We start from the raw sequence: 26,227 nt of genomic DNA, 5'->3' as shown, positions 1-26,227 counted from the left end.
GCGTTGTCGTTGTCGTCGTCGTCGTCATCGGCTTCTAAGTTGCGCTCGCCTGGGATGACTGTGAAGCCTGGTTGGCTGTCCTTATCTTCTGGTCAGTTATCGGTCCGCAGTCTGAAGCGTCGTCTGTCCCCTTTCCTGGACACCTGGACAGGTGCCAACGACCGTTAGACGTGGGGATAAACTTGAACTTGCATGCATGCATATCCCACAGACCATGTCCCATCATTGACCCACTGTAAACCCAACGCCCTGGGCGCTAATTGAATCCCATTTAGCGCTCTATTAAACACAATTATGGTCAAGCAAATACATATGGATGTATCCCCCCAATCGTAATGAAAATGTCGCACAAATCGATAAAGTTTTTGTTTCACTAAATCTCCTCCATATATTCCGGGCGATGAGAGGGTGATACGAAAAACACACATATTGTCTCACCTCGTTACGCATACACACATGCGTACGTGTGTAAATTTGCTAATGTGTGTGTATGTGTACATTAAAAAGCATCTATACAAATTTAAAACTGTATTAATTTAATAAGAAGAGAAAAAAGCTGACAATCATCAAAGCATACAAAAGCACACGCACACATTTACACAGGGCACAGTGGGGCAGAGTCCATTAGCATTAAAGATGAAATTTCATCAACGACTATGCGTGATAAGAAGCGATATAACCCGAGAGATAATCCACACAGTGATGGTTGGAAAGTTTGAACTTGAATAAATTATAAATATTTAGAACTTTGACCGCAGACTCTCTGAAATTAATTGAATATTAATTTATAACACAATATTAGCAATGCTAATGTTTTAGCATTGAAAGCAGAAAAGAATAGTTAAAAATATGAATAAAATTACATGGAACAACTGTATAGGAAGTGGTTTAAATAATCCCCTCTAACATTTGCCTATACTATCATAGATCTCGACCACTGTAAAAGTCAAGCGAGCAACTATTTAATTTGTTATCAAAACAATCACACATTTGCCTACTGCATTCCACTGTGCAGAGCTGTTAGTAATCGCGAACGCGAACGCGGGCGACGACGGCCACGAAGTGTTCGAGTAGCGCACAATCTGATGACGACACAAGTGTGGAAAGTAACGAGACTCCGTAGACTTACGCTTGCGGGGGGACAGGCAAGAACAGAGCGCAAAAGAAAGAAGGAAAAAAAGAAACGAACGAGTAAGCGTGCTCATACGTATGCTTGTATGCATGTAGGTCTGTGTGTGTGCGTGTCGGTGTGTCGGTGTTTGTGTTTGAATGTGCTTCTGTGTGAGTGCCAACTTTCAAAGCGAGTTAATTTATGGCCCATTGGGGACGGACAGCAGCCATGGGAAATGGGATGTTTCTGCCGCTCTTCTGCTATGTCGTTATAATTATGCCATTCGATTCGCTTTTCTTCTGCCAACATTTTCTTGAGGCCGCTGTCAGAACTAGGCTCCGCTGAAGCTCCTCTGGTCCTCTGGTCCATTCAAGCTTAGTTTAGCCTGTCGTCCTGGGGTGCCTGCCAGCAGTTGAAAAGATTCGACTCTGCGGACGATTGAATTACCAACAAATTATTCGAATCTCAACGAAATCTCTCTTCCCGGCAAGTTTGGCGTTCGTTTTTATAGGTTTCCGTACCACTGTGAAGGTTGTTCGGGTATTTTGTTTACGATTCAAAATGTGTATTTTATTTTTTATATCCACATGAATATATTTAAGTCAAAATCAAATCAATTAAATAACTATTGTTTGTGCAATGTTTTTATTTTTTTTATTTTTTATAATTGTTGTTTTTTCTGCTTGTAAATCAGTATTAGCAGGTGAATTGTTGCTTTTGTTGCCTGCCGTTTCGAGTTGTTTGAAAAGTTTATTCACCTTTCACTCTCACGTGTCGCTACGGATACGTCTCTGTGTGTGCGTGTGTGTTTGTTTGTTTGTGTGTGTGTGTGTGTGTGTGTTGCCAGGTGGTTTGTGTCTCTGCTAGTTCTGAAACTACTAATACACTACTTCCCCTAGTTTTCCCCTTTCGGCCCCCACTTTCCCCACTTTATTTACATGTAAATGTTTCTTGAAGCCACCGATGCTGCTGCAGCCCCAGAGCGGCCTTTGTATGCGAAAATTTGTTAAATCGAAAACGTGACTGGTTTGCGGAAGATAGCCGAAGTCCGAATGGAAATGGAAATGCTTGAAATGGTAGAAGTGCTGTGCCTCCTCGACCATGCATACCCACCTTCAGCACAGCTGCAGACTATTTATGCACATCTATATCTTATACGTATCTGTGCAATCGAATCGGAGAGTTGATTTGCGATTTGGCGCAGCTTTCCTTTTTCTGTTCAAGCTCTTTCTCTTGACGACGGACCGATGGTCGGACGGACGGGCAGGAGGGGGCCTTGGGTTGGGCGGCCGGTCGGCGGCTATCAGTTGCCTCAACAAGGTCGTCGTCTCAGTAAATTGAAATCAGGATATCTTTATTATGTCCCAGCGCGGAAACGGAAAAGGGAAAAGGGAGCAACCGAGCAGTAAATGAGACGACCCCTTCACAGTGTGAAAAAATAAGAAACATATACAACAAACCGTTAGGGGTTAGTGGCTGCTGACATCCGCCTTGAAAGTGGTATGACAGCAAAAGCAGCAGACAAAAAGGAACAAAAACAAGCCCAAATTCAACCCTTAATGAAATCCCAGCGACCTCCGACCCCATGCTATGCTTTGCTTTACTTTTTCATAGGATGCCTAGTAATTTGAATCAATCTCCCTCATTTTCGTTTTTCGTTTCTTCCGTTTCCAGTTGCCCAAGATACAGAATCACGACGACGCGACGTGCGAAAATGGCCAAAATGGAGGTCGACGATGTGGTCGACTTGAGTCTGAGCTCTGGCCGGGATCCGGCGTTAACCATAACGCCGGCGCCGCCACCGGCAGCGCTCAGCAATCGGGATCTGCGTGCCCTGACGGCCAATAATACGGGTCTGACCATAACGCCGTCTCCAGCGCCAGCGCCCACAGCAGGCGCTGCCACCATTCCCGCCAATAGCCACACCAGCAGCAGCAGCAGCAACAGCAACAGCAACAATAACAACAATAATAATAACAATAACAACAACAGTACCACTGGGAATGGAACCGCCGGCAGCAGTCCCACCAACAGCAGCTCCGCGAACAGCGGCAGCAACACCACCGCCACTCCCAGCATCAACAACACAACAAACAATAGCTCCAGCGGGAATGCAGAGGGAGGAGTACTCTCCGCCGGTGGCGGAGGTGTTGTCGGTGTGGATGAGAACAAGGTCCAGAGGCGGGTGCTACGGCCCCGCACAGAGCCCAAGTCATACGCCGAGGCCCCCGACATTGTGCTGCTGCCCGCCCGCACCAATGGACGGCAGCAGAACGGAAACATTGATTCGGAGACGGACGACGAGGAGATGCCGCCGTACGTGCCCATCAAGGAGCTGTCCCACGCCGAGCTGAAGGAGCGCGAGAAGAGCCTCCGCCGGCTGCGCCAGGACCTACGCAACGAGGAGACCAAGCTGATGCTGCTCAAGAAGCTGAAACAGTCGCAGCAAGTGATGAAGGAGAACCTGGTGGTCACGCCGACCAGCGTCTCGCCCAACAATCCGCTGTCCGCCATACCAGCCGCCCTCACCTCCAAGGGGTCGCTGAGTGTGACGCCCACGTCGGCCGTACCGCAGCCGGCGCACAGCAAGGGACGCAGCAGTCTGGGCGGCAGTGCAGCTGCCGTTAGTATCAGGTGAGTGGCGCGGATACCTTAGATCCTTGGCCTAAGATCGTTATTAATGCGAGTGTTTTTCCCCCGTTTCGTAGCGCCACCAACAGCCGGACGGGCAGCTCCAGCTCTGCAGCAGTGGCTGCCTCGGCCATTGCGGCGGCAGCGGCGGCCCTGAGCGGATCGCAGCGCGGCAGCCTCAGCAGCAACTCGATCCTCCCGCCACCCAGAGCCTCGCTACCGCCGGGCGCCACATTGGCCGCCGGCACAACCATAACGCCTGCCACCTCCTCTTCGCACCGATCGAGCGCCCTGCCGCCGCGCACCAATCTGCCGAATCTCACCATAACGCCCTCGGTGACCATCACGCCAACGTCGGCGCCGCCTTCCAGTCTGAAAGCACGCAATGTGAGTTATTGTAATGTCATCGTTGCCGTAAGCGCCGAGTTTTTTCCTCCTCCCCCTCTCACATATTTGTTCCAAAAAGCACCAAAAAACAAACAGAAACAAAACTTCACAACAAACAACAATCAACACACAAAATAATCAACAACGAAAAACTCACGCTTACCAACACTGCACAGTGCACTTTGCATTACTAAACACTAACACTAGCACAAACATCAGAAACAGCAATGAACTATGGGTACAGTGGAATTTCTTGTTGCACCAAAGGAATATTCAACTTTTGAATGTACAGTCGAACTTCCATATAGCGAATCTCAAGGGGAATTCATTATACGGAACATTCGTAATATAGAATTCATTTTTGTAGAATATAGAACTCAGGGTTTTGGAAATAATTTCGTTGTACAGAAGGTCGTAATACAGAGGTTCGACTGTACTTTGCACGAGACAAAAAACCGGGCGAAACGCCTCTGGATCACGTCCTGGTAGTTTGAAATACACGCAAAATCTTTTTTAATAATTAAAAAATCCCTGATTTTGTGATTCGCGCAATTTCAAAATATACTCTCGTCATTTGCACCGCCAATTGAGGGGGCTATAAAGGGAATCGGATGACCTTTCATAGGATTTTTTATTCGTATCCATAAAATGGGTAAACGTGAAGATATATTGAGCCAAAATTGAAGTTTTCTACTATTTTTATTGTTTCTTCACCATTTGAACAGTTTGGATATCCGGTTTTTTGGTGAAAATAAATGTGTGTAACACCCAGAAAGAAGCGTATCCGACCCCATAAAATATATATATTCTTGATCAGCCTCAATAGACGAGTCTGTATAGCCATGTCTGTCTGTCCGTCCTGATGAGCGCCTTGATCTCAGAGACCATAAGAGCTCCTGTGATATCGCACTGTTCGGATCATTATTATATTCAGAAGGAACAAGTGAAATTGCACTGGCTGCAATGCCCCTTTCCACGCGCTTACTCATTCCTCCTGCAGTGTGCGCCTCTGGCAACGCAGCTGGTGTTGGTGTGAGAGTGAAAAAGAGAGAGACAGACGTATCGGAATGCTAGTTGTAGAGGAAAAATGGGAACAGATAAAATATTCTATAATTCTGATCAAGCCGATCATTTGATGGCAAGAGGATAAACGGAGTGCAAGAACTAGCCATCGTGGTTCCCCTCTTTCTCTCTATGTTTTTGCCATCTCTCATGGGCGAGCAAACGCGAACAAAATTGAGAGAGAGAGATCAGTATCAGTGTCGGACATGAAAGTAGAGCCGTGGCCCTTGGCGTGGCTCCTTGATGGCAGGATTTAGTTATTTAGTGGCATTAATTCTCAAAAATAAAAGTTACTGATCATAACAACTACGAATTTTATGACCTTCGCTTTGCAATGCTTGTTTTGATATTTGACATTTCGAAATTATACAAGTAGGAAAAGGGAATAGAATAGAATAGAAGCAAAAGATAGGCCTATATTTATCATAAAATTGGATAAAAAGCCTTTGATTTCCATACTTGCCTAGTTCTTGCTGTGCAACACTGGTTTCCACTTTCCAATACTACTACTAACACATCATTGCCTGTCACAACCCGCTGAGTTCAAGTCGGGCTTCGTGCAAAAGTGACACGGAAAATTTCACTTAACTTTTTACGTATTTATTTCACCTCGACTAACGATCAACTATTAAACGCTCCAAATTGCTCTGTATTCATATTTACTACAAAACCAAATCGTTAAAAACATGCAGCCTAATATTTCGGATAATTCGAAGGTACCTGGGACCATTAGCAATTCTGTTTCCATCACTCCGGCGCCGCCGCTATCGCAAACGCATCAGAATCAACTGAACGATCTAAAGGTGAGTAGAAAAATGGGAATATTCATTTTAGTTGTTGGATGTATTGTTGAATGATTCGTTGCAGAATGATCGCTCCACGCCGCGCGAGGATGCACAGACGCCTGCCCAGCGTCAGGCGGCAGCTAAAATGGCACTGCGAAAGCAGCTGGAAAAGACTTTGCTACAGGTGAGGGAGGGAGAGACAAAAGAGAGTTATGTGATAATTATACTAAACCAAATCTTTGAATATCCAAAAGATTCCCCCACCAAAGCCACCGCCACCAGAGATGCACTTTATACCCAATCCCAGCAACACGGACTTTGTCTATCTGCTTGGACTGGAGACGGTCGTTGACTTCTTGACTGTCAACAAGAAGGCCAATGCTGTGGCAGCACCCTTCCGCTGTGCCCAGTGCAAGATTGACTTTACACCCGTCTGGAAGTGGGAGAAGCAGAGTAAGCAGAGAAGCATGCGAATGGAGCCCAGAATCAACGTAAAACTAACCACAAGATTTTTCTATAGCCAACAAGGATCCCAAGGTGATTTGCGAACAGTGCGTCACCTCGAACGTGAAGAAGGCTTTGAAGGCGGAGCACACCAATCGACTGAAACAGGCGTTTGTCAAGGCACTGCAGCAGGAGCAGGAGATAGAGCAGCGTCTGGCCAGCCAGAGCAGTCCATCGCCCGTGGACACGCATGCCTTGAACAATGTCAGCGCCTCGCTATCCGTGTCCGCCGCCACCAATTCCTCGTCGCATTCGCATCAACACCAGCAGGCCCTGCAGCGCGAGCGCGAGCGTGAGCAGCTTCAGGCGTCACATGCTTCGGCAGCGGCGGCACTGGTCAATCTGCCGCCCTCTGTCACGGTTATACCGACCAAGTGTCAGACGCCAACGCCAGCGCCTAGACCCACACCGCCGCCACCACAGAACCAGCCCACACCACCTCCCAGCACAACGCGTTCGTCACGTGCCGCCGCCACAGCCGCAGCGGCGGCCATAGCTGCCCAACAGGCAGGGATCCTCAGTCCAGGACCCACGGCAGCGCACCACCACGAGCCGGCGTCCTCGTCGCGTTCCTCCCGCAACGATCGCCACGACCATCACCACCACCAGCAACAGCAACAGCAACAGCAACAACAACAACAACAGCAGCAACAGCAGCAACAGCAGCAACAGCAGCAGCAGCAACAACAACAACAGCAGCAGCAGCAGCGCGACCAGCAACGCGAGCAGCAGCAACAGCAGGCCCAGAGCTATGATAAATACACGGCAGCCACGCTGGCGGCGGCAGCTCATCTCAGTGCCATGGGTGGCCTGAACATCAACAGCCTGGCCAGTCTGGGCAACCTCAGCAATCTGGGCAATCTTAGCCAGCTGGGCAATCTCAGCCAGCTGGGCAATCTGGCGGCTCTTGGCGGACTGGGCAACTTCGGTGCGTCCTCGTCAGCCTCCAGCAATCAAGCTGCGGCAATGAACAACAACTCGCCTGCGGCCACAGCGGCAGCCATGCAGGCTTTCCAACAGCAGCTCTTCAGAGGTAGGATTCTTCTTAGCCACTTGCCGGATTTAATAATCTCATAAATGATTTTCTCCTGCAGCATTGGGTCAGGGTCTGGGGGGCAATCCACAGCATATGATGCAGTTTGCACCGCTTTTGTACTCCTATCAGGTGGCCATGGCGCAGGCGGCCCAAGTGGCAGGTGAGTCCTAAAACCTTACCATATTTGATGACCCTTACAAAATGATCTTTACCTTTGGACAGCTTTCAACAACAACAACAACAAAAAGAGCAGCTCGTCATCGGGGTCATCCAAGAACTCAAGCAATGCCAATAGCATGGCGGACGTACAGCGGGCGGCGGAGCTGCAGCGCCAGTATCTATTGGAGATGATTCCGCCGCAGCAGCAGAGCGGAGCCAGCGGCAGTCGCCAGAACAACTGGAAGGCCTAAGGCCAGAAAAACCCCAGCAACGCCAACAACAACAGGAACAACAACAACAACAACAACAACAACAACAGCAACAACAACAACAACAACAACAACAGCAACAACAACAGCAACAACAACAGCAACAATAGCAACAACAACAGCAACAATAGCAACAACAACAACAGCAGAAAAACAGCAAAAACAACAGCAGCAGTAACAACAGCAGCAGTAACAACAGCAACAACAACAGCAACAACAACTATTCTTATGGTTTTCTTGATTAGGCAATTTTATAATTTAAACAGAAAGAAAAGAAGCAGAAGAATAGAAACGAAACAAAACAAAACAAAACAGAAGATGCAGAAAAAAGAACTAATAAGAAATCATTAAATATACACGTAATTATTAATTAAACAATAATTATATAGAATTATACACATAATACACCATACAACTGTTAGTAGTTTCCTTTTTTTTTTTTAAACTTATCCTTGATTTATAATACCATAAAACAAGAGCGCAAACCAAGCCACGAATATATGTAGGAACCGATAAATGAATGTATGCAAACAACCTTTAAGCTCCTATTAATTGAATATATTAAATATGAATAATAATGAATGCTAGCCGTAAGACGAACTGCCCCGTTTTCTGGGGGCACCCCACATCCATCCCCTATTCACGCCCGACACCCCCCCAACATACGATTTTGTAATTGTTAACTCTTTTTTTTGTGGGTAAATGATTCCCATTATCCGAATTGGTAGAGAGATCAACCATTTTGTCGTACAATTTCTTTAGGATTTACCCGTCGCGTCGTGACTAAATCTATAAATATATAAATTATATTTTTTAATCAATTTTAAGTATGACTAGTATTAGTTGTAAACAAATTTTTTTAGGGTATAATAAATTACAGAAAACAATTACACCAAGTCTTGCATTGCCAGCCTACAACCATATACATCAATCATAAATCATAATCAGTTCCGACTAAGTCCTTACCATGCCTTATATCCATGTTACAGCTCCAGTTTGAAGTTAGTACTGTTATTTAATTGAACCAGAACCAGGACCCAGAACCCAGAACACCCTTTCTCCCCTGATATCTTCAGAACTCTTAGGAAAGATCTTTCTACTTCAAAATACATCGAAAACTAAAAACTAATCCTTATAATATTGTACATATATCACATGAAATATCTTCGGTAAACCGAAATTTATATACTCTTCCCATTAGAACAGAACAGATCGATTTCAGAAGCGAAAGCGAACACCTCTTCCCGTCGAATCGAATGGGAAGGGAAATTAAACATGATTATAATACCGACTGAATATTAGCATATATGCACTGTAGGAATCTAGACAGACGCAGAAGCAGAAGCAGAGGCTTGCATACATAAATCTCTATAGATAACGATATACATACATATATATATATTTTTGATTTGTCGGACAAGAGAACGGACTGGGAACGGATCAGTTTGTAGAGGAGGTTTTCATTCAGGCGAACCATTCGGAAACACAAACCAAATCTCACTTTGGGCATGCGAAATCAAAATGTGATCAAAAAATATAAAATTACAACAGAAACAAAACAAAACGAAACAAAATAAAAGCAAAGCAACAACAAAAACAAAACAAAATTAACCAATTAAAATTCGTAATTTTTTTTAAGCAAAACTAAGAACTAAACAAAGCATTGTCATTCAGTCGATTCAGTGTGTATGTGTGTTTGAAATTCTATGCTAAATGTAAAACAGTATAAGAAAATATAACAGTTTTTAAACCAACAACGGTTTTTTCGATTCGAGGACTTCTTGGGGGATTGCTGACCCATCGGCTACGCAGAGCTATCGATTTAAGTCCATCACTAACCTTGCATACATACCCGCGCGTTATCACCACGGTGACCATTTACTGTATGTTATATACTGCTTGGCATATTTTGACGTTGAAATTGAGTTGAAGGTATATTTACCGTATCACTTTACCGTATTTACTCATTTATTTTCAATCAATTTCTCTTTGGCGCGCACCACTTGCATCCAGTCGATAGTATCGATGGCCGAACTGCTTTCTTCGAATCGGTTATTGGCTCTTCAAATAAGGCTCTCTTGTTCGCTCTCTTTGAATCATCCATAAATCTCATAAATCTCAAAATTAGCCAATCTAGTAGAAAATTGATGTATCAATTGGATAAAATTATGTGCTAAGGTGTGGAAGTCCTAGATAGATGGCAAATCGAATATCAAAATCTAGGCAAATGGTTTCCAATCCATGACGGAGAACGATTAGCCCATGGTAGACAAAGGGGGTATATTAATATGCCACCGAAAATAATGAAAATTGAATAATTTTAGAGCAGTTCAGGTGAAAGATATCATGGTTTTTTTACAGTTCAAAAGGAAAATGCCTTGGATCTACAAGAAGAAGTTACAATTAGTAATATTTTCCGCCATTTACCTCAAGTCGTTGAACTGTTTAAATAGAGGGGCTTAAGTGGGCTATCACACGAGACTTTATAGTGTTGTTGAGGAACAAAAATTGAGTCGACAAAAATCAAAGTCAAGTATTCAATAAGTCAATCAAGTAGAAAATTGATTCACTAATCGAATACAATTATGTGGGCATGGCTTAATGTTCTATCTAGCTAATAATATTCGACGGAATATCAAAACCGAGGAATATGTATGATGGAACTTGGATAATTCGTCAGTATATTCACGGTATATTTTCAACATTAAACGGGACGTTTCGGTATATTTTTAAGGGTCGATAAATCCGCGGTCACACTGATCAAAACGTTTTCATTGAGGAATTTTTTTGTTGTTTCTTTCGTTTTTCGGCGAAATTTTAGTTTAAAATTAATTCTTTTCGATTAGAAATATCATAGAATGTCCGATGATGACGATATACAATACATCAAACGGCAGCGAACCATCCACTACGGTTCGCTAGAAGAGACGGAGCGCAAGCGGCAAAATGCCGGCGGCGCGTCGTCTGCAGCAAATGCGGCAACAGCCGCATCAGCCACAACGCCGTCCCAAACATCGGGGGCGGCGGCGGCCAAACCAGCGGCCCCTGCACCTCCTGCCCAGCTGGAGGACATCGAATCGGATGAGGATTACGAGGAGCCCAGCAAGAAGGTAAGCAGCACAAAAGCCAGCCTCCCACCCCCAACGGCGGCCTCGTTGGCCAACAAAATCAACGATGACTACTTTGATCTTGAGACTGAGATGGAGCGCGATAAGGTGGCGCTTCTGGAGGAGTTCGAGCGGAAGAAGAGAGCCCGTCAGATAAACGTGTCCACGGACGATGCGGAGATCAAGAGCAATCTCCGTCAGCTGAACGAGCCCATTTGCTTTTTCGGCGAGGGTCCGGCGGAGAGGCGACGCCGCCTCAAGGAGCTACTGGCCAATCTCGGCGACAATGCCCTCAACAAGAAGTCAGAGGAGGAGGAGCGCAAGATGCAGCAGCGCGAACAGGAGGCCACATGGTATCACGAAGGACCCGAGACATTGCGGGTATCACGTCTCTGGCTGGCCGACTACTCGCTGCCGCGTGCCCGCGATCGTCTGATGCGAGCTCAAGAAGCTCTCGTCGTACCCAGTGCCACGCGGGCTGGTCGCATGGTGGAGATGCAAAAGAAGCTTCAGTCCTTAGCTCCTCTCTGCTCTCAAGTGGGTGACACGCGGCCCGTGAGCGGTGTCGCCTTCAACGAAGACTCTACGCTCCTGCTGACCTCGTCGTGGTCGGGCCTTTGCAAGCTATGGAGCGTGCCCGACTGTGAACTAAAGCAGACCTTGCGTGGTCATGCTAGCTATGTTGGAGGCGTGGCCCTGCGGCCGGGCGTCAAGGCAGATGAGGAGAATGTGGTGGCCATGGCATCCGGGGGCCACGACGGCGCCGTCAAGCTGTGGGGCTTCAACAACGAGGAGTCGATTGCCGACATCACGGGCCACATGCCGCATCGGGTTTCCAAGGTTGCGTTCCATCCATCCGGACGCTTTCTGGCCACAGCCTGCTACGACTCCAGTTGGCGGCTTTGGGATCTAGAGCAGAAGACTGAGGTGCTGCATCAGGAGGGGCATGCCAAGCCGGTCCACTGTCTGGCCTACCAGTCCGATGGCAGTGTACTGGTCACAGGCGGCCTCGATGCCTTCGGGCGCGTCTGGGATCTACGCACCGGACGCTGTATCATGTTCTTAGAGGGCCACCTGGGCGCCGTCTTTGGGGTGGACTTTTCGCCCAATGGCTTCCACATTGCCACCGGGTCGCAGGACAACACTTGCAAGATCTGGGATCTGCGACGCCGCCAGCCCGTCTACACCATTCCTGCTCACACCAATCTTATTGCGGATGTCAAGTACCAGCAGGATTGTGGCAGCTTTTTGGTTACCTGCTCCTACGACTCGACCACCAAGATCTGGTCGAATAAGACGTGGCAGCCGCTCAAGACTCTCCAGGGCCACGACAACAAGGTCATCTCCGTGGATATATCGCCCAATTCGCAGTATATAGCCACCACATCATTCGATCGCACCTTTAAACTCTGGTCGCCCGATAGCTGATTTTTCATATGATTCATTTTTTTTTCATTTCTTATGGTTTATGATCGGACATTTCTGTCCCATAAGCCCCCACACACTCTCCCACAACCCCACTGTTTTCGTTGCATTACAGAGACTCTTCTAATAGCCAAAACATTTTCAAGTTTTCGTTTTTGTATAACACAATATGTTGTTTTAATTAGGCGAAAGGCGGCATCGCATCCAAGACAATGCTGTTCGTAAATTTAAGGATTTTTTGTATAGAAATTGTTAATAAAAAACAAACATTTTTGGTATAAATCGATTGCGTTTTCCGATGTTTTTATAAATTTGAGTTGTACTAAAAGCCTGATGTGGATATCGCCTATGCCACAGATTTTCGTGCTTTTTAACCGGATGTAAATATAGAATTTATACTACTTTAGAGGTAGCTACATATAAATGAGACGCAAAATCATTTGTTTGTATATAGTTTTCAATTTAATTTCTTTTCGTATATTCTTGTTGCTGCTGTTGCGGTTGTATGACAAACTTAGACATTTAATTTGAATTTTAACTAAAATTTAACTACCACAGATAGGTTGCAATTACATACATACATACAATACATGTAAATGTACTATGTAAATGTAAATGTCTAGTGTATAACTTGTAATTACAGTTACATATGTATAAGTATAAAAAAAAACATACATACATACATACATACATACATCAGATACACCAGATATAGCTGTTACATATACATATATAGTAGTTATACATACAGATTTATCAATTTTTCTGGCCATTTTGCACAATTTTCGATCATTTATCGGTATATATATATGTATTGATAGTGTTTCTACAATTACATTTTCTTCGATCCTTTTTTCGACTATAACGTTGAGATTTACACAGATTTCAAAATCGTATTCCCTAGGTCCTACGAGTATGTAGAATAGAGAAGAGAAGGAGAGGGGTATGGGTATGGGTATATGCCACTTAACTAATTACATAACTCTTGCACTAGGCTAAAAAACTAGACAAAATGATAACTAATTAACAATTAAGGTTTAACGTTTATTGGAAATCTTGCAGAGTTCCTGCAATGCTTGTCTGTGTCCCGTCCTGTCCCATCTGATCCCGCCCTAGATCCCGCCTCTAACTAGACAGTGGTGTCCGGTGCCGGGGTAATGGGCTGCTTCGACTCGGACACATCTAGGGACCGGCCATTGGCCGCTGCCGCTCCTTCCTGTGGGTCTTCGGGTGCGATATCAATGCGATGCGCCTTGCGCCACACCACCAGATCCATCAGAAAAGCCAGAAACATGATGCCGGCCGTGATTCCTAAGATAAGAAAAGGTTTACAAGTGGATAATGGAAGATTAAATAATGATAAGTAGAACGTTCACTCACCTAAGAAATAATGCCTGAAAGTATCCGCATCGTAGAGCGAGCAGGCACCGTGCTTGCCACACACAGACTTCCAGATGAGGCACGCCGAGTCGACCACAGCCCCATAAATGATCGGACAAGGAACATTCCCGAATAAGCCAATGGCAGACTGTATCACACCCATGGCCATGGCCTTGTCTGCAAGTCATAAGAGTATATAGTTTACCGATTGATCTAGATATAGTGGTAGGTATACTGTATATGAGACGTACCTTTCGGATGTGTACAGCGCATGACGAGCAGCATACTGCCCACCTCGGAGGTGGAATGCATAAATACGCAAATGGCAAAGATCAGTATAAAGTAGATGAAGTTCTTGCAGTTATTATCACAGTAACCGTTGACCGCCTCCGCAGCTGAAAGTTCCAGAGATCGTTAAAGACCATTGAGTAGCTTAGGAAAATTGGATCTTGGATAAGACTCACCATCTGGAATGCAAGCACAGTCCGAGTAGAGTGTGCGATTGTCGCTGGGCCGCAGCGAGGAGGTGCTGCAGCCGGCATGGCAGGCCGATATATACATCGTCCCATCGGCACAGATCGGTGCAAAGTTCTCCTTATCACAGGTACAGTTTATTGCTGCGCTGCAAGTGGGCTCGATCAGAGCGGGACTGGGGGAAAGATGGAGCGTTAAGAGATGGCTAAAGATCCATTCCGATCACAATATATCACCTGTGGGCATTGCCAGCCTTGTAGCCGGAAAAGTCATCCATGCTGCAGCCAATAAACATCAGGATGATCATGCCCGCCGAATAGACCAAAGCGGTAAAGGCAATCCAGGCGGCCACGCCCTGGGCCGTTGGCTTGCGCTTCAGTATGAACAGACCAGAGATGACAATGCCAATGCCCATGACCAGGATGCCGCAGAAGGCGGCAATCATGTTGGCATCGTAGGTGGCCAGCCGAAACTGTGTCTCCAGGTACTTGGGCAGGAACGTGTACAGGCCGGCAATGGGCAGTAGATGGAACACACAGGAAGCAGTGCGGAACATCAGTATATCGTTGCTCAGCTGCCGGCGCACTGTCTTGGGGAAATCTGTTAAGATGGAGATGGAGAAGAGCACTTAGCAAATCGAATGATTGCGGATCGCCCACACTTACCCTTGAGCTTGGGCTTCTCCTCTGGCTCGGGGGCAGCTGCCGCAGCGGCCACCACCTGGGCCTGGGTCTGCTGCTTTCCCCGCAGCTGCTTGGGGAACGAGAACATGGCAATGGAGGTTAACAGCATTAGGCTGCCAATGGCCACGGGTCCCAGCCACCAGGCGCCAATCCAACGCGGATCGGTGGCATCGAAGCCGGGATTCGAGAAATTCACGTACCAGCGCGTGCAGAAGCTGCCAAAGATGAAGCCGGAGGCGGGTCCAAGGATCCGCATGCCAATGGTGACGGCCATGTACATGGGCGACTGCTTGCTGCCGACATTGTCATCGATGTAGGGTATTCCGAGGGTGGCCACGGCCGTCTGGCCAATGCCAGAGCTGAGCAAACTGCCAAAGAAGATGCACAGGACGATGACGGTGATCTTCGAGTGGGAGGCCTGCTCCAGCTGCCGCTCCTCGTTGCACTCGCTGCCGGCCAGCGAACCATTACCGCCCAAATGGCAGAGATTCGGATTCAGCATCTCTCGGGTGGCATTGTGCCACATCAAAGACGAAGATGACTCCGATCGCGCAGGGAGCACCTGTTGCTGCTGCTGAAGGATCACGCTGGAGTGCATCAGCTGCTCCCCGAAGATAAAGTGGGGCAAGGCACAGGCAAAGGCGGCAATCGAGAATAACACCATGCCGCAGGCAATCCAACGGGGGCGATGGCCCCGTCCCGCAAAATACGTGAGCAGCATGGCCGTGCAGATCTGGCCCATCTCGCTGGCGCTCAGCAGGAAGCCCGTGGTCTTGGACTTGATCTGGAATAGCTTCTCGATCGTGGTGATCACCGACACAAAGTAGGTCATGTACATGCCCTGCAGGATGTACGCCAGCAGGAACACCACCATGAACACGTGCGTCGAGGCAAACCGACGCGCCCATCTTGGCCGGCAGCCGAACAGCCCGCAGCTGGAGCCCTCGTCGGCGCCCCCATTGAGGTCCGAATCAAAGTCGTCCGACTCCTCCGATTCGCTGGAGCGCTTTGGCAGCTTGTAGCCCCCAGTCAGTGGTGCCTGCTCGTGGGCGTACTTCTCGCGGAGACTGTGCCCGTTGCCAGTGCCGTTGTTGTTGCTGCTCAGCAGGCCCCCGAGGCCGTTCTTAAGGTTATTGATGTCCTCCGAGGCCTTCCACTCGTTGTTGTTGCTGGGCGTGCTCTCGTACAGCACAGTGTTGCCTGTGGGCGTGGCCGGGGGGGCCTGGTTGCCCAACCCCTCGCCGTTTGTCTGATTGTGCTGGGCGAGAAGAGGCGTAAAGGCCTGCGTGGAGTCGCGTCTTCCTCCGTTCTGATGGTAACCATTGCCATTGCCAGTGCCGTTGCCATTGCCATTGCCATTGCTCTGGCCGTGACCATGACCGTTGCTGGCCTTTGATCCTGCCACAGGCTGAGGCGTTGCCGCCTCCACATCCCCGTTGCTCTTCATTATACCTCAAGGTATCTGTTTCCTACTGGAGTTCTTTGATCAAGTACGTCTAAGGGACTTAATTGGATTCGGAGCGGAAGCGTTTGGAGAGTGCTCTGTGTAAGCGAAACTGTACTGGTTTCGTCCTGTCCTTTGTCCTTTAAGTGGTCCTGCTACTGGTTATTACCTGTTCCATTTTCCCCCCTACATTGGAGATGGACTTTCACTGGGCTTCTGGTTCTTCATTCGGTTCAAATTATTTTTTATTGGCTGGCGCCAAGCAGCAATCGAGGTAGTTTGGTTGCTCTGTTGATATATGGTTTTTTGTCCTTTCTATCAGTTTAATTTGTAGATGCTCCTTGTTGCAATATGGCAGTGCTTATCTGGTTTCAGAGAGAGCGAGAGAGAATGTCTGAAATTAGTTCATATCTTTGGAGGAATTTTCAAAGGACTTTAATTCACTTCAGTTTAAATGTTTTTGTTTACGATTATGTATTAAGATTACTTGTATGTGTGCGCCTTTCTTTATGCAGTAAAATAATCACAACAGAAAAAAAAACATAAAACGAGCGGGAGCGTTTATACCCAACAGCTTATACCCAACAATACCCAGCGTTTATACAACATATTTTATACGTAATTCGGTTATCTTTAGTTGGTTAATGCAGATCCCGATCTCTAACCATTTTGGTTGCACTTCTCATAATAGTCGGGGAAAAAATAAAGAGAAAGAGAGGAGCCCCAGCCACTAGTTACGTTCTAATGTTAATTTCTGAACTTCATTTGTCCCCTTTCCACCTAATGACCTATTTTATTCGAGTTTTAGGCTATTTATCCTTTTTTATAATTCCGCTACATCTGTCTCTCTCTCTTTCATTTCTGACGGCAGCAACTGCTGTTCTATCTAGCTCCCCTCCGCCAGCGGGGGAACACTGCACGAGGAAGAGTGAGAGAGAGAGTGAATGAGTAAGCGCAGGGAATGGGCTGTCTCGATTTGTTCCATCTGGTTATAATCTGATCTTAACCAGATTTGGCAATCTGGTAGATATGAGCCTTCCCTATGATTCTTCACCTATAACAGTGTGATATCACACAGTCTGGATACAAAATTTGGTTGTTGTAGCTCTTATAGTCTCTGGGATCTAAGTAATCATCGGTACGGACAGACGAACGGTCAGACAACACTATATCGACTTGGCCATTGATGCTGATCAAGAATATATATACATAATGGGGTGGAAAACGTTTCCTTTTGGGTGTTACACACATCTACTTCCATCCAAAAATCTAATACGCCCCTGTACTCTTTGAGTATCGGTTATAATTATTTAAATAATGTTCGAATATATCTATGTATAAATTGATTATTCCCTATAAAAAATTACTACTTCATTCTATTATATAAACGTTCTTGGCCCGATATTGTAATTTGGGTCTTCGCCCTTTATTTTATTCAAATGCATATTTGCTGAAAAAAATTAAATGTCTGACCACCAAAAAGTTTCTGCACGTATAAGTATTTTACCCCCCCAACGGGGGTATTTTTATTTTTGCCAAATCAAGCGAGGCGTGCCCCCTAGTATTTATTAATACATAGATAAATTATATTTTATTTAATTCATATTTTACACGAATCCTGTAATGTACATTTACACGTAATGTACATTTACATGTGCATGTAGATGAAGGATAACGTATACGTCATGGTGAACGGCATCTAGCTTTCTGCATAGATAAAATCTTGCGCGATATTATGATCGAAAAAAGTTATACACCAGTTGAAAGGCATTATATTTCGCTAGAAAACTGTATAGGCAAACTTTTGATCAGTTCCATGCTTTATGTGAGGTCTCATTATTAAGATTATTAGAGCTATTGGAAATAAAGCTTTTTACCGTTTTTTTTATACTAGAACACTCTCATTTTAAAAAAAATTAAAATGCTCTCACTTTTTGTAAACTAAAAAAATCAACAAAAAATAAATACATATATTTTGTTCTTCAATAGGACCACAGAACCGCCAGCATTGGAAAATTAAATGAAACTAAGGCAAATGAAATTCCATGAAAGACTGCACAAAAAAACGGAAGTATATAGAGCAGAGGAGGGGTGAGAGCTGCAAACAAAACAGCTTATCAGCCTCACGCATAAGTATGTGTGCACTGGAGGACTGACTGGAAACGGCATTAAAAACGCAGTCGCCTATATGTGTGTACATATGTAGAGCACAGTACAGTACAGCACGCGACGAAATGTTAGTCGAATGCCATAAATGACAAGAAACAGAACATTATACCTATATTTTTTGACAAATTAATAGCAGCAAAAGAATTCAAGGTTGAGACTGATAAGGATTTCCCATTGGATTGATTTCATTCATGGACTCTTTTAATGATTATGAGGACCTCTAAACATTTTTAATCAATTTATTTCCTATTTCCATAAACTAATTCTAATACCATACAATTATTCTCTATATGTATAATCGTATCAAGACTCTTACCAAGTGATCTTATAATTATGCACCATAAATACGCATTTGCTGAACAAATATTAAAACAGTTTGCCAAAGTCCCATTCGGCTCGTATCTCTCATTGCCTTGCCTTTTTTTTTCATACAACAAATTTTTGAATGTCAAATATTCGCCAAAAAATTGTTGTTTCAAAATTTTTTTTGTTTTGACATACTCACAAATATCTGTCCGTGTGTGTGTGTAAGGGTATAAAAAGTCATGACTGAATATAATTTCACTTTCCGTCGCAGTGCAATCGCAATCGGAATGGCAGTGCCGCCTGCACTCCGCGAATCTTATCAGTGGTAGCGACCTCGCTGATAAGGAAAGTGAAATTTCTTTGGGTATATGGACAGAGTGGAGTGGTGCGTGGCAGAGAACTGCAGCCATGGGGCAGGGGCTAGAGGCTAGAGGCAGGCGTCATAAACTTTGGCCTTGACTCTGGCGTTGCTGTTGCTGCTGTTGTTGCTTCTGATGGCTTCCCTACTTCTCTTTTTCTGTATTTATTTATTGCGCATTTTGCGCTTTTGATTTCTGTTTGAAATATGTATGTATATGTATACATATATGCACTGTACTTTGCTGCTGCGGTTGTGTGTGTGGTGTGCCGCTGGAATGTATTGCTTTTGCTTCGAATTATTTATGCACAATTAGGGATCTTGGAATGGAAAGAGCACGTGCTTAATTAGCCATTCTGATCTGGTAATGCGATCAAGTCGATTGGGAGGAGGGAGGAGGGAGGAGGATGGTTGCACAGCGGAAGATTTCCCCTGGTGACGTCGATATTAGGAAAAGCTAAAGGAAATTGGTTAAAAAACATTCTGCATATCGGTTAATCCAAACATATCTGATAATTATACATTTTCTAATCAATTATAATACAAACAATATGTAAAGTACCTACACCCAGAGAAAAAGCCCTGAACTTTTAATATTTAAGCTTACATTTAAAAATGTTTGAAAAAGAATGTGTTCTAAGTTAAATTTTGACATTAACATGATTTCTACAATTTGAATATCTAATATAGATTTTAAAAAACTTTTTTATAAACTTGTGATGCATTTATTTAAAAGTAAATTCTGTTTAATTTCACTATTTATTATATATATTCACCGAATATTTAATTGAAATATGGTTGTATTTTTCTTACAATGCCATTTTTCTATGAGTGTAGACATGATAATGCCTCTACATCTATCTCTATCTCCATCCGTATCTGCTTGTCTTATCTTTCTTCACACTTTCCCACAGTGTGTGCGATCGCTATCCCCACTGCCATCTCCCAGCTGCCTCAATCTACAGGTAAGGTATGGTAAGGTAAGTGTAAGGTGACGTAGATGGCCACAACAAAGCGAGTACTTTAGTACTCAGCCCCCACTTATCGCTCTGGCCATCGTCAAGTAATCTCTCTCTCTAGCTCCGGTCGCTCTTCCAACAGAGAGTGGTTCAGGCTTATCCCTGAGATCCGAGGCAGGAGGAAGGAGTCTGGGTCCAAGTCTGAGGTTAAAACTACTGCAGTTACCAGTTTTAGTTGCAGCTAAGGCTCATTGAACCCGCCACCGAAAGGGGAACCGGGCATCAGGGCATCCGGGCATCGCTGGGGGCAGGCTGTGAACTATTGTACATATGGCCTGGTATGGCTGGTTATATAAGTGTTAGACCATCTATTGGCTTTAATTTGGCTTGATGGATGGTTAATTGTTCAAATTGCTGCAAGTGTTCACAGATGACAGCCAGATGATGGCCGATTTATCAGTGTCAATCATAATAAATGCAATTAAACCACCCCGTTTACGAAACTACCGCTTTCAGATTGAAGAAATAGATAGATAGATACGGGTGAAGAGACACACAGGGACAGAGACGGAGACAGAGAGTGGGCTGGATAGATCGATATGTAGATTGAACCAGAGGTTTCCATTTCAATTGAGCCTCACAGCTATCGCATTAGGAACGATGTGAGAAAAACGACGCCTGATTTTACACCGTACTACAATTTCGAGCATTAATTAAAATGGTATAAAATGGTATAAAAAGTATACAAATATTATGAAAGTTTTACAACAGAACAGTTTCCTGAGTAATCAGATATACGTAGATATGTATGTACCTCTTTCATTATCCTCTAAATTCATGTTTTTAGAATTGATTTAATAATTATTCATGTAAAAAGGTCTTTACCTCAATCTATTACTGAAACACTACAATTTGTAATTAACATTTTTTAAAAGATTAAATCATTTAAGAACTGTTTAATATTATTTTTATCATATAATATTTTTTTCATACAAATTTATTTATACTATTTTTTTTTTGCTATGTTCTTAAAAGTTCCTTTATATTCTTTTGTTCCATATCCAAAATATTATCCCAAAAAGATCCGATTGGCTGTTGGTCTAGTGTAAATAGAATCTCATGGGTAGGCACCAGAGGAGGCTTACCGAGGGGCGGTGGGGGGTACTTTTTCTTTGCTCAATGCGTGTTGATTTTCCGGTTTTCTTGGCAACTTGCAACTTGCAACATGTCTTCCCGCTTCCCGCTTCCCGCTTTCCTCTTCCGCCTTCCGTCAGAGCTGCTGCGCCGACTACGTAACTGAGTTATGTATGCCTTTGTATGTGTATGAGTGTATCAATGTGTGTTTGTGTGTGTGCGCTGGTGTGCATTTGAATTGCGCAAGCGCAACTATTGCAAATTGCATACCAAGCAGCTCAGTGGCTGTGGCTGCAGCAGTGGTTGTGGCTGCTGCATGCCAACATGCAACAAAACCAGACACGCGGGCAACGCGTTGACTAGACGCTGACAGGGGCCGCCGTAGCAGCAGCGGCCGCAGCCGCCACAAAACAAGTGCAAAAGCCGCAGAAGAAAGCCTGAACAATGGCCAGAAGCAGCATTGAAAGTAAATTGCAGACCCCAACCAGTCCCCAGATGCCTCTCTTTCCAGATCCAAGTCCAAGTTTAAGTCGGAGCTGGAGATGGAGGTGGAGCTGGAGCTCTCGAGCTGGGGTTGAAGCTGGGTCTCTCAAGCCAAGTGGAAAGAGCTTGGAAAAAGTGGTTTGGCCACATTTCACTTTTAGCATAGAAACAATTTAGAACTTGTCTGCATTTGCGGCTGCTGTGGCTGTGGTGTTTGAGGTTTGTGCTATCTGAGATGGATGGATCTTTACAGAGAGATTTAAGTGGTAATTTTTGGCAGAGCAAGAGGGTCTTAACACAGAACAGAACTACAGATAAATCTCTAGGTAATTCTATACAATTTTGGATTTGGAGAAGAGCCTTTGTAGTTCTTATTTGGGATCTAAGTGAAAGAATCTGTACTGATGATGCCCAGAGATCGCAGTTAAATATATGGATGAACCTTGGCTTAAAGATCGAAAGAACCCAGTTAAGACTGTGAACCCACTGAAATTACTGGTCAATTCTATGCCTCAGTTCGTTATTTAATTTTCTTTATATTTTGTATTTATATTTTATTAAATTTAATGTGTTTATCTGTATTCCATTTCCATTCCCGCCAGTTATTGAGTCATTCGGTTCTGTTTATTTATCTAGGGTCTCGAATTCGCTGACCAATCAGATACAGATACATTTTATACCTAAACATATATGTTTATATGTGTGTGCGAGTATTTTGACTTTGACCTTCACATTGAGAACTGAAATTTGAACCAGAACCTTGATTTGCGTAAGCAAAATGTTAGACGACGTATGGATGGATGGATAAAAACAACAACAAAAAATTTCACAACTTGGCTTGGGACAAGCGATTATACATATATGTATGTATATATATATATAAATATCTATATATGAATGTAATATACTTACACAGCATTTTCAGTGCTCGAAACTGCCGAGATTAATTAATTTTTTTGGAGCAGCCACTGACATGACTCAACCTTTTATTTCTATGGTATTTTTCTGATTAATTGGGTGTTGGTAATTTGTCAAATCCTATTATGGGAAACTCATCCGATTTTAAATCGCCCCACGTCAAAAAAAAGGGGGGACGCAATAAAACATTTCGAGTGTGCGGATTATACAAATTATATATTTCAATGCGGATATGTTTTTTGCTCTTTTGGAAAAAAAGTTTCCACTTTTTAAAGTGGAACACCCAAGTAAATGACCTGAGCAGCGCGTTTACATATGTATAGGTACTTATATATGTATATGCACATATATTTGCCTGATTCATGGCATCACAAAAGGGTGTGGCCTTCTTCCCGAAAAACAATGAAAAAATATACTTACGAAATGTTCAACAAAAGGCTAAAATCCAATTGGGATTCGGTGACTGGGGATATACGAGTACTCTTATGGGTATAAGTATGATAAGTATCTGAACAGACTATACGGAGAAAATGTGTGTTCAAAGTATTACTCGAAGATTGACAGATACTTTCATAAAGCGAAATTGTTGAAAAAGACAGAAAAAGAGGGAAAATGGCTACACACCCTGATAGCATCTCTGCATCATTTGGAAAATAGTTCAAATAAAAATATTATTTTTAGGAACATATTCTCGACATTGTTCTGGCAAACTCTCCTTTAAATTCGATTCAATCTTCTGCTGTAGGGTATCTGACCTGCACATTGCTCACGCAAGTAAACAACTTTTCGAAATTCTTGTATCTGTACAGCGCGTACTCGTATCTGTCTGCCTGAGTGTACATATATTTTATTTATTTTTTTGTGGAGCACTGCTGCTGCTGCTGTTGCTTTCCATTATGCGCGAAACAAAACTTCCTTTTTGACGGCGCTTGTTAAAAATCTGAAAAAGGTAAAAAACTGCAAAGCAGAACCAAACCAGATGAAACAAAAAAAATACCAAAAAAAAAAAAATAAAAAACTTCAAACCAAAAAGAGCAGCCCAAAAAAACTAAAAAAAAAAAATAAAATAAAGGAAAATTAACAAGCTCAAAATGGCAGCCAAGTGTGCATAAATTTTTGAAATGTCCGCAACAGGCAGAGCCGAAATAAAAATTCAAAATACACCAACAAAAAATCATCGAAAAAAAACAGAAGAAGACTTAATGAAATGCAATCAAAAAGGCATTCCGCGAGAACTGCATTAAGTCGGAGTCGGGCGTGGAAGTCCAGGTCCCACGTCCACGTCCATGTCCATGTCCAGTGCAACCTCTTAACCGTTCTCAATCCCCCAGGTTCTCTGTCTCCAATATCTCCCTTCCCCGTCCACCAAGTATCTGGCGTGAAGATCAGTACATGGCGCTGACGTGACGCTCTGGAACGTTCCAGCCGACAAAAAAGAGATGTTCAAATGTATTTCACTCCTGAATATACTACCTATATGGGCACATATATGGGATGTATATTGCTCTTAAGAAATACAGAATAAATGAGAAACGGATTGCTTTCTGCTTTACCAAAGAGAACAGTTTACATTTGTCATTCGGAGCTGGCAGTGGGACCAGTTCTAACTGCCAATGAAATTATTAAATAATACAAGAATGTAAGAAAATAATGAAATAAAAATATCTGTAAGGCCATTATGACCTGAAGGTACTGATATTGTTTTGAATTCTTTGTGAAAACTTTGAAAAATTGAATTTACAAAAATATTATGCCGAATGAATCTCAAACCACAAATAGAAAAGGGATAAACGAATAATCCAGGTCTTTTAGAAACACTTATTTTCCTTATGAACCAATCAGAAATCGAATTTATTGTTAAACTCCATTGGTATTCTTTCAGAATTAAAGATAATTCCTATTTCAATGCTGTCTTAAGTATCGACAGAATGTTAGACGTTGTAATTATAGTGCATATATATTTCTAAGTATCATATTTTTGTTGTTTTGCTTCAGTTTACACTATGTTTTCATTATCTTTTGACCCACTGTGCTGGCTTTGTGGAGAAAAGAAACCTTGTTTCAGAAACAAGAAAAATATTCTTAATTTAAACTGAAATTTCTGTCTGATTGATTGAGCTGCTGATTTAAGCGGCTTTTCGTGCCCAGGCTCTGGACCATTGGACCCTGTGCCCTGGCTCTGTACTGGCAGCGACCATCTAAGGCTGGGAGGTGTTAACGTTAACCTGCACAAGAGGTTTTCTGAACCGAATGGTACCGTTATAGCTTTTATAAATGGCTCGCTGTCATCTGCCGATTTTCCACGTTTTCAAGTTTCGCTCGGGGATGGCGGCTAATTTGGCATAATTCATTGTAGACTCTGCATTTATTTTTCCAATTAGCGACCAATTACATACCCCTCAACCTCAACCCGGTCATGCGCAAAAAGTTTGGCTCATTTGCATAATAAGAGTATGAGTATCGAGAAGAGACCCCCCCTCCAGCAGTTCGATTCCCATCTCAAGTATCTTCCCTCCTCGAAGTGTCAAGTGGTTCCCTCAACCGAAAGAAAACAGACACGGCCACAGTTCTGGCCATAGATACTCTCGTCTAGCCCATAGAAACAGACACAGACACAGATACAAAGTCTCCTGCTCATAATTCTCATTACTCATGATTATTTGTTTATGAAAGTACTTAACATTTTTTTTATGGGTTTTTTTGTTGTTGTTTTTTCCAGTCTTTTCAATAAGCACTCCAAAAAAATTATTTCAATTGTTTAAGTAGCATACAAAAATAAAAAAAACCCCATGCATAATTTGCTACGAGTGCGTGTTTGTAATTTTTTATTTATCTTATTTTTTTGCGATTTCTTCTTTTGTAAATTTCCACTTGCTGGCTGGACTTTTTTGTTTATCTCTTTTGGCGCCTGTCTTTTTAAGGCGTTACATTTTAAATTAGTTGTTTGACCAAAAAGAATTTGGCTGGGAGACTTTCTTTGTGTTTCTTGTTTTTCAATTTACTTACTTGTCAGTTTTTGGGCGTTGTCGCTGTCCGTATTGGGGCTGGTAACTGAAAGTATAAGAGTTTTAGCAGAACTATTAGTAATTTTATTTGTATGGAAACCTAGTATAAAAAGTATATTTTAAGGTTATATTCAGCTCTATGCTAAGGAATGGTAAGGACAATTTCATAGTCTTCTTTTTTTGTGGAAGCCTGGAAGTCACACAGCGATATAACAGTTTTCTTTCCGCTGCCGCATCCTCTGCTCAATCGCTGTACATTTATACTTATGCCTGCTGCTTCCCATTTTCTCTCAATCTCTATTATCGTGACTCTCTTTCTTTCTCTTGATAGATATGATAGATAGATACTCACTGTTAAGAATTTCAGAACAGAAGTAAAAATCGTCTTCAAATTGACGTCAGAGACTATTCCTCTCTCTCTTTTGAGCAGTCAAGCCA

At 43.6% G+C, this 26,227-nt stretch overlaps 3 protein-coding genes across 5 annotated transcripts in view; 2 read left to right on the top strand and 1 right to left on the bottom strand.

The window, feature by feature from the left end:
- Positions 1 to 2,825: 2,825 nt before the first annotated feature.
- LOC108152156 (ras guanine nucleotide exchange factor P) lies at positions 2,826 to 7,926 on the top strand. Of its 2 annotated transcripts, none has more exons than XM_033386743.1 (8): positions 2,826 to 3,745; positions 3,820 to 4,129; positions 5,908 to 5,994; positions 6,059 to 6,160; positions 6,231 to 6,429; positions 6,497 to 7,513; positions 7,575 to 7,676; positions 7,739 to 7,926. In XM_033386743.1, the coding sequence occupies exons 1-8, from the start codon at positions 2,826 to 2,828 to the stop codon at positions 7,924 to 7,926; spliced, it is 2,925 nt and encodes a 974-aa protein (XP_033242634.1). The 2 variants fall into 2 exon arrangements, with proteins under 2 accessions (XP_033242634.1, XP_033242633.1); XM_033386742.1 differs by having other exon boundaries at positions 5,884 to 5,994.
- A 2,764-nt stretch (positions 7,927 to 10,690) lies between these two features.
- On the top strand, positions 10,691 to 12,758 carry LOC108152160 (U4/U6 small nuclear ribonucleoprotein Prp4). The gene has a single exon (XM_017281280.2). It carries the CDS (start codon positions 10,803 to 10,805, stop codon positions 12,477 to 12,479), a length of 1,677 nt encoding a protein of 558 aa, XP_017136769.1. The 5' UTR covers positions 10,691 to 10,802; the 3' UTR covers positions 12,480 to 12,758.
- Positions 12,759 to 12,915: 157 nt separating this feature from the next.
- Positions 12,916 to 26,227, bottom strand: part of LOC108152159 (solute carrier organic anion transporter family member 74D) — a 28,345-nt gene continuing 15,033 nt past the window's right edge. Inside the window, exons 2-8 of one of the 2 annotated variants that reach the window (XM_033386461.1) lie at positions 25,791 to 25,835; positions 14,996 to 16,822; positions 14,567 to 14,930; positions 14,321 to 14,505; positions 14,108 to 14,251; positions 13,857 to 14,033; positions 12,916 to 13,787 (exon numbers count right to left, since the gene is read on the bottom strand). In XM_033386461.1, coding sequence (XP_033242352.1) covers positions 13,606 to 13,787; positions 13,857 to 14,033; positions 14,108 to 14,251; positions 14,321 to 14,505; positions 14,567 to 14,930; positions 14,996 to 16,460 — 2,517 coding nt within the window. In that variant the 5' untranslated portion in view covers positions 16,461 to 16,822; positions 25,791 to 25,835 and the 3' untranslated portion in view covers positions 12,916 to 13,605. The remainder of the gene's footprint in view (positions 13,788 to 13,856; positions 14,034 to 14,107; positions 14,252 to 14,320; positions 14,506 to 14,566; positions 14,931 to 14,995; positions 16,823 to 25,790; positions 25,836 to 26,227) is intronic. The other variant, XM_017281279.2, reaches the window with a different exon arrangement.

The sequence above is a fragment of the Drosophila miranda genome, chromosome XR, assembly GCF_003369915.1.
Source record: "Drosophila miranda strain MSH22 chromosome XR, D.miranda_PacBio2.1, whole genome shotgun sequence".
NCBI lineage: Eukaryota > Metazoa > Arthropoda > Insecta > Diptera > Drosophilidae > Drosophila > Drosophila miranda.
Note: the sequence above shows the minus strand (reverse complement) of the source record. Positions and strands in the feature narration are given on the sequence as shown.

Coding starts and splice junctions, on each gene's coding strand:
- LOC108152156 (XM_033386742.1), top strand. CDS start 2,826: ATGGCCAAAATGGAGGTCGACGATGTGGTCGACTTGAGTCTGAGCTCT. Junction 6,161..6,230: donor TGGAAAAGACTTTGCTACAG/GTGAGGGAGGGA, acceptor AATATCCAAAAG/ATTCCCCCACCAAAGCCACC. Junction 6,430..6,496: donor CTGGAAGTGGGAGAAGCAGA/GTAAGCAGAGAA, acceptor ATTTTTCTATAG/CCAACAAGGATCCCAAGGTG.
- LOC108152160 (XM_017281280.2), top strand. CDS start 10,803: ATGTCCGATGATGACGATATACAATACATCAAACGGCAGCGAACCATC.